Below are 10,812 nucleotides of genomic sequence, written 5' to 3'. Positions count from 1 at the left end.
CACACCACACGAGCTGGATGGAATTGAGATACTCAGTTCTGAAACAGCAAACCAATACCCAGACATCTGAGTTAAGATTCATTGTTTGAATAGACAACTTTGGGTATTCAAAGATGCCTAGTCTTCCTAGTCTGAAGAATTCACAGTCCAAGGAAACAAATCTCTTGCAGTCAGTCAGTTAAGACCCAAAAAACTGCCACCTCTCTAACAAAATTCTCTAAGATCAGTCTCACACACACATAGAGTACATCTAATACAGACAGGATTTAGGGTTCTTTACAAAACCCAAGTAGCTCAATGATGACTGCTCATAGCAGAGCAACCAGGGCAAGAAACAATAGCACTGTATCCTGTGTGAGCCTGGCAGTACACTTACCCAGCAAACGGGAGGCTCAGATTCCACAGCTTCCTGCTGGAACTGGCCACTGTGCAGCTGGGCATGCAAGTTGATGTGGCCAGAAAGAAGTAAAAGGCAGAAAGAGAAAGCAAAACGTAGACTGCCTCTGTTGCTGACTTGTCAGTGGGCTTAAAGGAAGGGGAGAGGGCCGGATTTCAGATGAACTTCGGATGATTTCTAAAATTTGATTCATTGGGTAGCAAAAACTGGAGGCAGTAGCTCAGTACAAGCACACTTAAAGCAGACAAATTAGGAGAAACTCCATCAGTCTTTTTATTACACCCCCTCATGCTCCAGTCTTTCCAAACCACAATTCCACATCCATACTTTCTTTTTCTTCTCTACCCTAAAAATTAGGGCCAACTCCAGTCCATTAATCTCCATTTCTGTAAGGTGATTAGCAGAAACTGCATGTGGGCAGGTACCTGAACTGCAGGGCAAGCACCAACAAAAAGAGACAGATATGGATTGGACAGTTATGGAATGGCTGCTGGAGCATTTCATCCAGTGGCTCCTATAATCACTTCCACACACAAAATTACTTCAACATACCACCCACAAGCAGTTTCTTTGATAACTAAAATCTATCATACCGAATAAACTTAGTTTACTTGGAAGGAGTCAACAGTCAAATATTTTGACAAACCTGTTGATCACTAGAGTTATTAAGTGCTGGATACATTGAAGCATTGGTATAAAAGCTGGGAATCATCATATCCAGTTATGTTGTTACTTGGAAACCAGGCAGAGGTGCCTCCACATAAATGCAGGGCTTTAGAACGGTGCTCTAGATGCATTTCACTAGATCTTTGAATGAAGCACAGGTAGGAGTTTCAAAAACTGCATCTCCTCACATATCCAGTAAGATAGAAGACACCCAACACAGCCCTTTAGATTAGGCACTTCAATCTGGGAGCCCAGCTTTTGTCATTAAGGCTCCTAGACTGTAAGCACTCAAGTAAAGCATCAAATCTAACTCAGAGAGTCACATATATTCAACACAAAACTTAAGTCAGGAATAAGTATGATGCTTTTAAGCTTACAATTTACCTTCTTTCAGGTAAACTTCCTGTTACAGGCCAGCCCTACAGAGTAGCTTGCAGCTGCACATTATCACTTCTCTTCTAGCAATACAATGTACCAATTGAGTTCACGGGTCTCCTGTTCTGAACAAATTGAAGCTGTTTAACAAAAGCTATTTCTGTCAAGATTTATACTACCTGAAAAAGCTGTGAAAAAGGTTTACCACTTCAATAAAAGAATATAGTAAGTTCATTTGGGTCAATACAGAATATAATGGTAAGTTCTATTTTTGAGTAACAGCTCTGCATGTGTGCAATGACTGTCACATAACACTAGTTATTCTACAAATAGGCAAGCCCTAGAGATATATGTTATTTCTCCTCATTTTTAAGTTTGATTTTAAATGAAATTTTACAGATTGGGATCACTGAATGGAATTCTAACAATATTTCAACATTTTATTTGAATTTTGGGAAGCCCCAGCAGTTATATTACTAGCCAGCAGTTACATTTTCCCCTTGCTTTGTAACAAAAAATTCAAGCATCTCCAGTATTTTAGTTTTGACATTGTAATAGCTACAATTACATGTAATAATGGCTGTGAGTAAACTTCTTTAAAGACTCAAAAGGCTTCTCTTAAAACTTTAGTTTTAACAGCCTCAGTAGAACAAGAGGCATTATTTATGACTATTCTAAGGCAAAGAAACCTGTAATTATTGTGTGAGATTAATATAAGAAATTAGCTATGCTGTTCTCTATGAGTTTTCCATGACACAAATTCTTTTTCACAGACAATTTTGAGTTACCTTGCAGATAGTAAGAAGCAGCAGTTTACACATGCAACTGACAGTTCCTGCTCTTTTGTTAATACTTTTTCCTGATTCTTCCTCTTTTGTTGTAAATCAGTTACTACTCCCATTCTAAGGGAAGACAATGTCATAAAACAGCCAGTCAAATAAAACAGCCAGTCACTTTTTTGCTACTAAACATAGCAAAATTTTTGTGTAACACAAACAAGGGGGTCCTGAATGCTGTGGTACTGCAACAGCAGCAGTAGCCCTGAGATTATCTAATTTTATCACCTCAGCATTACCCGAGGAAAGCCAGTGGAAATGCCATACAAGTAAACTGTGATTAGCTTGGTACACTAATCCCTGATGTAGCATGGCAACCAGAACATAAAATTTGTTTCCTATGATCTGTGAAGAGCTATTAAACTATTCACACCTACACTGTCCTCTCTATTTGCACCTGAGAGACACACTATTATCAAGTAAGGAGATCACAATTGCACTTCTTTCAATTTAGTTAATTGGTATTGAATGAAGATTTGACTACAACTTAAAAAGTTACCTCTATAACAGAAAATGTGCAGGACAAAATGCATGTGTATGTACAAGCACATAACTACAGAGAGGTTCACCAGGAACAGAAAACAGGATTAAATCAAGATTTCTGCCTTGCTGTCCTCCCTGATCTCTAAACTAAGTTCTACTTTAATGTCATCTGTGAGAATGCCTGACAAGATGCAAACCACTTCTCATTTTCATCTTTCATTTGTATTTATTTCTCACCATTCCAGGATGTTCACTATTCTTTACAACCTTATTAAAATTATTTAATACATCAGTATAGAGCTAAAAGGCACTAAAAGGGTTTCCAGAAATTCTATTACTGGCTTTTAGCCAGGATTGTCTTCTTTGGCCTTGTATTTATCTCTGTATTTTAACTGAACTCCAGTAACTTTTTCAGGACTTCTAGTCACCATTGAAATAGTCACCTTTTCCTTACCCATGAGTTATTGGTCCAGGTTTATATAGTGTAGCTGCCTCTGTTGCTGTGCCCTGCATTTGGAGGCATGTGCACTTGCACCAAACCTGTCTTCCACTACAGCACATCTCCTTCCTAAACAAAGCTTTTGAGAACAGCTTCAGAAGATGCATGAATCACATACAGTCTTACAGTTTAAGCCTCCATGCTCTGCATTAGTCATGTTTTCTCACCTTGTCCCTCCATTATTCCAGATAGGAGATGATAGTAAAGAAAGGCTGTCTTTGTGCATGCATCAGACAGAACTCCAAGCTCCTAGAGAAAGCTAAATAGTTAATTTCTACTTGGTTCAACAGTAAAGCCTAACCATTTGTAAAGCAAAAAGAAGTAGTATCTCATCTACTTGCATCCACTAGTTCTCTAACAGGAATCTACCAGTAGCCATCTGAAGCCAACTAATAAAACATGACTTTTTTTTTTGCTGTCTTCGGGAGTCTTGAAGCGCTACCATGTCAAAACTGACAGTTTCTTATCTGCCTCAACTACCTCTTTGAAATACAATTTTGTAGTGTTTAAGTAACTAGATTTTTTAAAGCAAAACAGCAACTTTATTTAATCTATTTTCTAGTGCATTTAAAAGTAATAGTAATAAAACATACAGAAAGGCTGGAAGAAAATCCCTTTCCGCTTATACTGTTGCTGTAAGGTTCCGTGGCTAACCACAGTTCTCACCCAGTGGAATTTTAGCACTGTAGAGTCCAAACATTTGACTGTTTCACGTTACATTGGGTTTCAGATCTGGTGAATGCCTTAAGCTTCCCACTTCCTTCTTCAGGACATTAAGTAAAGTTCTAGAACTATCCAAAATCTTCATGTAAGCAGCTTCAGTTTCAGCAAGAATTTTATCAAGCTCATTCCGTGAAGCCACCTTCTGGGCCAGGTTTTCACATACACGCTCCAGCTGTTCACTCAGGACTTGAATTTCATGCTGGAGTTTATTCCTTTCTTCTTCTGCTTGCTGGATTTGTTTGTTCAGCTCTTCTCTTTGCATACATAAGTCTTCAATGCATTTCACTAGTTCATTATTGTAACCCTGAAGAACGGCTCCCTGCTGAGTCATCCTGAACTCCCTCCCTGAGCTCTGCCACCGCTCCCTGAAGTCCCTGCTCGGCAACGGCCTTCTGCACTCTAATAGGAAAAATACAACAAAAACAGGAAAAAAAAATCTCTCAGTGTTACCATGAATAATGCTGCAACAGCTCAGAGCCACGGGACAAGATGCTCTGTTTAAGGTTAACATGCTCGTTCCGAGATGTGCCACATCTCTTCCCTTTTCAACAAGGGAATAGGACAAAATTTGGCATTTGCACTTATACCTTTACTGAAAATTTTTGGCTCCTATAATATCTTAATACGACTCTGAATAGATGATGCTTTGTACCACATACTTCGAGGGTGTGGTCAGAAATGACCAAGAATCACAGAATCACAGAACTGTCAGGGTTTGAAAGGACCTCTGGAGATCACCTAGTCCAATCCCCCTGCCAAGGCAGGGTCACCTGGAGCAGGTGACACAGGAATACGTTCGGGTGGGTTTGGAATGTCTCCAGAGAGGGACACTCCATGCCTTCCATGAGCAGCCTGTCCCAGTCCTTTACCACCCTCAACGTTAAGAAGTTCCTCATATTGACAAGAAACTTATGTTTTAATTTATGGCCATCGCTCCTCGTCCTGTCTCCCGGCACCACCTCGTCCCGGGAGGGGCTCAGCGAGCACCGCTAGCAACAGAGAACCATCCCGGCACAACAGAGGGCCCGGGGACCCCCGAACACACCGGGACGACCCGGAATGCTGAGCTAGGGCCAGGACGAGCCCTTCACCCGCTGTCCCCCGGGACACCCTCAGGCCCAGGGCCCGACCCGCGCGGCCCCAGGGACATTTTAACACCCTCCTCGCCGCCCAGCGCTGCCCCGCCGAACACACGCCGCGCACAAAATGGCTCCTGCCTGTGCACCGAGCCCCCAGGCGGAAGAGGAGGAGGGGGTAGATAAGAGGAGACCTTCCCGTGCCTGCCTACCTCCCCCTACAATTCCCCACTTTTGCTCCCACCTGCCTGGCGGGATCGCGATTCCTCCCCACCGAGGTGACGGCTCTGCCGCCGCGGACCCGGTCCCTCGCGGCCGCCGGCCCCGCGCGCCCGCCAACGGCCGCGTCGGCCCGCGAGGGGTCACGGAAATACCCGAGCGCTTCCGAGCGCGGCGCCGCCCTGACCGGCCGTGCGGAAGTGCCTCTCCGGAAATACCCGATGTTTTCCGAAGACAGGTAGCGCTCGGGAGAGGGGCCCGAAGCAGGCGGGGGAGGGAGGGACGAGCTTTACGGAAGGAACCGATGTTTGCCGAAGGGAGGGACTGAGGGGCGTCGGGCTCGGCGGACGAAGCCGATGTTTGCCGAAGGGAGGGACTGAGGGGCGTCGGGCTCGGCGGACGAAGCCGATGTTTGCCGAAGGGAGGGACTGAGGGGCGTCGAGCTCGGCGGACGCAGCCGATGTTTGCCGAAGGCAGAGTCGCCCGAGAGCAAAGGGGACAGAGGGGACGGAGCGCGTCGGAAAGAGCCGGAAAGAGCCGACGTTGACCGAGCGCGGCGTCGCCCGAGTTCCCCGGATGTAGTTGGAGCAGCGGCGGCGGCGGGCGCGGCGGGGGGAGGCGGCGGCCGAGTCGGTGCTCCCGGTGCTCCCGGTGTGTCTCAGCGCGCGCGGGGCCGAGCTGCCGGCGTCTCCCCTCTCGAGGCGATGGGCCCGTGAGCGCCGCTCCAGCCGAGCTGCCCGAGCCGCCCCCTCCCCCCGTCCCTGCCCCCGGAGCGCTGCCGCCCCCGCCTCCCCCCTCGGCGCCTGTGGCCCGGCCGTGGCCGTGCCCTCCTGGTCCCCTCACCCTCACACACACAGGCCGGGCATTGATGGTAATGTATGCGAGGAAACAGCAGAGACTCAGTGATGGGTAAATCCCCCCCCCCGGCCCCGCGGGGCCGCCCCCCCCCCTCCGCCATGTTCTGCCCGGCCGCGGGGCCGGTAACGGGCGCTCGCTAACGCCTCTCTCTTTCTCTCGCTCTCTCCTCAGCTGTCACGACCGCAGGGGGGACTCGCAGCCCTACCAGGTACCGCGGGGCCGGGAGGAGGAGCAGGGGGGCGGAGGGGAGCTACTCCGGCGGAGGCTCCGGCGGCCGTCTTAGGCCGCGGTGCCGCGGCCGGCCCTGCCCGGCTCCCGGAGGTGCTCCCGGGGCCGTGGGGCGGGGAGGCGGCCGCGGAGCGGGGAACGGGATCCCGGCGCTCGGCACAGGCCTGTGGGGCCGGGGCGAGCAACAGCGGCCTAGTGCGAGCCGTGCGGGGCCCGGGCCTGGGAGCCGGGGAGGTGCGAGGGGCGGGGGAGCGGGCCGGGGTCACCCGCGGCGGAGCGGAGAACCAGGGGGAGGTGAGTGTTTTCTTTCTAAAAACAAAAGGTGTCTTGTTCTTGCCCCCCCCTAGGCCCCCTGCCCAAAGTCCTTTCTTCTCCCTAAAACTGCTGCTGTGGGCTGTAACCTGAGCAGGGCATGGGTTTAGACCCTGAACAACTTGGGGTTGCCAGTAAGGCTTAATTTCTGCAGTTGCCAGCTGCTGGGCATGTTCAGAAGCCATAAAATATTCGGGCTTCTGACAATAACCTCAATTTCTGTATGGTGGATACTCTTATTTCTTTGCTGTGTCCACTGAAAAAACAGTTGTAGGTGTGTGAGTCTGTGGAGAGCTGTATGTTGTGATACTTCTCTCCTTAGGCCCAGAATTGACCTGTTTCGTTGTATTTCTGTGTATTTGTGTGGCTGTGAAGTGCAATATAGCAGTCCAAGGCAGCTGTCAGTGACAGCTCATGTAAATGTAAACACTTGGCCATTCAGGAGCTCACACTGCAAAACCAAGCAGGTCAAAGTGAGGCAGAACATGTAATTTTTGGTAAATACTTAAAAATGAGTCATTACATTGTATGTTTTTGCCCTCCAGAATTATTTTTTTTTTAATTACATATGTTGAGAGTGTTGAAAGTATTGAAAAAAGGTCACAGAAGTGCAAGGTAAAGTGATCTTGACAACTTCCAGTTCGTGTGCATAATACGAAGTGGAGACTTATGCTTCTCCCAAAAGTGCGGAAGAACTGTGTACTGTTGAAAGTGTGTAGTCCATCAGTGAAAAGACACAGAAACTAGGTTTTTCGTAACAGCAAGTGTTATGTTGGATATGATAGTGGGAGAAAATGGTTTGAGTTCTAATTACAGAACTTGTTGCTTTATTGTAGGTAATTAAAATTAGAAAGACTAATGCTGATTTTTTTTTTAAATAGGAGATGAAAATTAATTAACTTTTAAAAGTTTTTGAAAGAGATGTAAAATTTAGAAATAACATTTTAACATCAGTCCAGAAACTTCATATCTAATGTAAATGTCTGTTTTCTTGTGATTTGTTGCAGGCTCTTAAGTACTCATCCAAGAGTCACCCCAGTGGTGGTGATCACCGTCATGACAAGATGCGAGACACCACAGATCCTTCACCGCCAAATAAAATGCTGCGACGCTCTGACAGCCCTGAAAACAAATATGGTGACAACACAGGGCACAGTAAAGCAAAAAGTGTACATACTCACAGAGTTAGAGAGAGGGATGGTGGTGAGTTACCTTTAACAAACCTTTATTTAAACAATTACTAATTTCTCATTAATACTGAAATTTAGCCCTTATCACTCAGGTGATGAGTCTTACTCTAAATGTGCCTTGTGCTGTGCTTGGAAGACTGCAGTGAAGTCAAAGGGCTTCATTTAGGCATTGTAAAACCTATTAATTTTCTGATTTTTACAGGTATGGTAGTTTTCCTTACAACCCCAAAGATTAAATAAACTTTCTTTTAAAAGTGGTATGTCTCATTTACTTTAGACATACTGCAACATTTAATAACATGAAATAATTTTCTGGATTTTTCACTAGCAATAAACATAGGCTGTTTTGGATACTTTTTTAATAACTTGGTGTATTGTGGTGCTATATTGTGTACGTACATGTTTCATAGACTAAAGTCCATCAGAAATGAAAAAGAGCTTCTTTATGCTTAGCTGCTTTATAGAACTCTAAATAAAATCAGAAGATGATAATCAAAGGTAGCACATACTAGAGCCTTTCTTGACAGAAGCTGGAAGAAGTATGTTCACAGTCAAGTCTTCCTTCTGTGTTTTTACAGGATTACAAGACAGTAGTCATAGCCCCAGTATTTTTTAACTGATACTGCTTTATATCCCCACTTTGTAGAAAAAGGAAAGAGTAGGGTTTTCCATGTAGTAAATAGTATTAAGGTAACAAACAGTTGTAGTTTAGAAAATTGTGGTTACTGTTTGAATTTGGAAAAGTGTTCTCTGTTTCGGCATTTGGTTTCTCTATCAAATTATAAAGTGGAGTCTTCAAGTACAGAACTTGCAGCTTTAAATCAGTGCTTTTTTTTTTGTATAAAGCTAACAAATTGTGATATACAGATACACTTGTAGCGGCACTAGTTTCACCTGATATAATAGTTATAATAAAATAAAGGAAATACTTTCAAGTACCTTTTAGAAAATAGGAGTTCCACACCACAAATGTGTTTATGATACTCAATTGTTCTTACAATTCCTATTTGTTTTCCTTCTTTGGCTTAGTGCAGAGGCTCTATAGACCACTCATAATGTCATAGAAGTGTGTAGATGGATTATAAAAACATGTATCTTTTGTTAGTACACTCGTTTTCATTATATCTCATCATAATTGAAAGTGTAATCTCAGTACTAAATGCATGTGCAATGCCCACAGGCTGCTATTCTGTGCTACTTTTTGGGTTACAGAGGTGTCCTCTTTTATTTCCTGTTCACCTGTCCAGAGATATTCATCCTACATACTTTTGCAATTCTGCTTAGTTTTGCTACAGTCAGTAATTTTTTTCTGCTTCAACTGAGCTACTTTTAGTGGAGTTATGCATATATGAAAACATCTGGAGGATGAGGCTCTATGTGGGGAGTGTATTTGCTTATTTGTGTATTGGGATTGTTTTTAAGATAGACATTCTGAAGTTCTTACTGAGTCCAGCTGGATTTAATAGTTGGGGAATGATCTGGAGCATGGATGTGCACAGTAAGGATGAAGGAAAATGAATTATTTGTAATTTTGTTAATGGAAGGAAAACTATCCCCCTGTACCTTCTCCTGGCTGCTAACACAGGGGAAAGTTTCATTTATTCTGATCTGAAAGCAGTCGTTTGCACATCATGTGTTAACAGACTGGAAGAAGGAAGTAGTGTTCAACAGTCTGAGGGAAATTACTAATTTTCAAAGTTGAACGTTTGTACTATTCAATGGAAATAAGTAATATTTTTTGTGTGTTGTTAGTAAGATTAGCTTGGATGCACTTTCACCTTTGTAAAATATATTCCAAACATCAAAGTTGCACTAAATCCTGTATATTGTACATGGTGAAACAAAGCTGAGGAGATGTGGGCAGCAGGATATCAGTTTGTCTTTGATTTACTGAATATTTCTGTCAGTGTGAATTGAAGGTAGGTGTTACAATGTAAGTGAAATGCTATAATGAACATTTGCATATTGCTAATATGCAAAAGACAAAATAATTTACCATGTTCTCTGTCTATTGAATTACACTGAAGTGCTGTTATTGCTATAGTATTCACTTAGTTTTGCAATTACAGACATACAGGGGAAAAAAAAATACTAAAGTGCTAAAATTTTAAAGTGCTAATCTAAGCTCTAATATGACTGAAGAGTACTGATTTGCTTTGATGCTACTGTAGTATTCTAGCTTGTTTTCTTTTTACATTCTGAGGGAAAGAAAAAAGTTGTGTGGTCTTTATTTTTTGCAATTGCCATGCATTATTTTAAAACCAGTGGTGCTTGATTTGAAACTACTACAAAGATGTTACTGCCTTATGATCTAGCTGAATTAAAAAAAACAAACCTCATTGAAACAACTCTAGTATTTATTTCCCAAAACTGCATTATAGTCCCAAACAATCTCATTTTCTCTCATACCTCAGAAAACAAAATAGGACAGAAATCTGCAGTACTAATACTGAACATAAAGCCAATTTACCTGATCTCCCCGCTCAAGTCAATGATAAGAGAGCATTTCTCTATATCTGTTAGTAATTTTTGCTCTGAAGTGAAACAGGAAGGTTCACAGGTGTAACATGCTGATTTAGTCATGACTGGTTCACTTTTCTGTGGTAAAGACAACCGGCTAAGTGTCATTTAAAGATTGAAGTGTACACATTTTAAATATAAGAACTATAATTAAATTGATTGAAAATTAACAGGAGGTGGTTCTGCCATTTTTGAGTTATTAATATCTTTGGTACCTGTATAAAGGTATTTGTTGTTACAGCTTATTTTTTAAATACTCATGGCAGAAACTTATGTGTTTGTAGAACTGTAATCCATAGTAAGAAATTCAGTTAAAGTTTTAAAACGTGTTATGGATAAGCCCTCCATACTGATACAGTGCAAACAAAGCATGTTTCAAAGTTGCTTACTGCATGGTTTCTGTGGAAAGAGACTGCATGCAGAGGCATTC

At 43.3% G+C, this 10,812-nt stretch overlaps 2 protein-coding genes across 4 annotated transcripts in view; one reads left to right on the top strand and one right to left on the bottom strand.

Moving 5' to 3' along the window:
* Positions 1–646: 646 nt before the first annotated feature.
* LOC108499910 (Sjoegren syndrome nuclear autoantigen 1 homolog) lies at positions 647–5,396 on the bottom strand. Of its 3 annotated transcripts, none has more exons than XM_017820250.1 (2): positions 5,300–5,396; positions 647–4,378 (listed from the first exon to the last, which is right to left on the bottom strand). In XM_017820250.1, the coding sequence occupies exon 2, from the start codon at positions 4,308–4,310 to the stop codon at positions 3,966–3,968; it is 345 nt and encodes a 114-aa protein (XP_017675739.1). In that variant the 5' UTR covers positions 4,311–4,378; positions 5,300–5,396; the 3' UTR covers positions 647–3,965. The 3 variants fall into 3 exon arrangements, with proteins under 3 accessions (XP_017675739.1, XP_017675740.1, XP_017675741.1); XM_017820251.1 differs by having other exon boundaries at positions 5,304–5,376; XM_017820252.1 differs by lacking the exon at positions 5,300–5,396 and adding an exon at positions 5,268–5,286.
* A 117-nt stretch (positions 5,397–5,513) lies between these two features.
* The window catches only part of WAC (WW domain containing adaptor with coiled-coil), a 57,826-nt gene continuing 52,527 nt past the window's right edge, over positions 5,514–10,812 (top strand). Inside the window, exons 1-3 of the mRNA XM_017820249.1 lie at positions 5,514–6,183; positions 6,304–6,340; positions 7,680–7,875. Coding sequence (XP_017675738.1) covers positions 6,143–6,183; positions 6,304–6,340; positions 7,680–7,875 — 274 coding nt within the window. The 5' untranslated portion in view covers positions 5,514–6,142. The remainder of the gene's footprint in view (positions 6,184–6,303; positions 6,341–7,679; positions 7,876–10,812) is intronic.

This window comes from Lepidothrix coronata, unplaced genomic scaffold (assembly GCF_001604755.1).
Source record: "Lepidothrix coronata isolate B3197 unplaced genomic scaffold, Lepidothrix_coronata-1.0 Scaffold80, whole genome shotgun sequence".
NCBI lineage: Eukaryota > Metazoa > Chordata > Aves > Passeriformes > Pipridae > Lepidothrix > Lepidothrix coronata.
Note: the sequence above shows the minus strand (reverse complement) of the source record. Positions and strands in the feature narration are given on the sequence as shown.

Coding starts and splice junctions, on each gene's coding strand:
- LOC108499910 (XM_017820250.1), bottom strand. CDS start 4,310: ATGACTCAGCAGGGAGCCGTTCTTCAGGGTTACAATAATGAACTAGTG.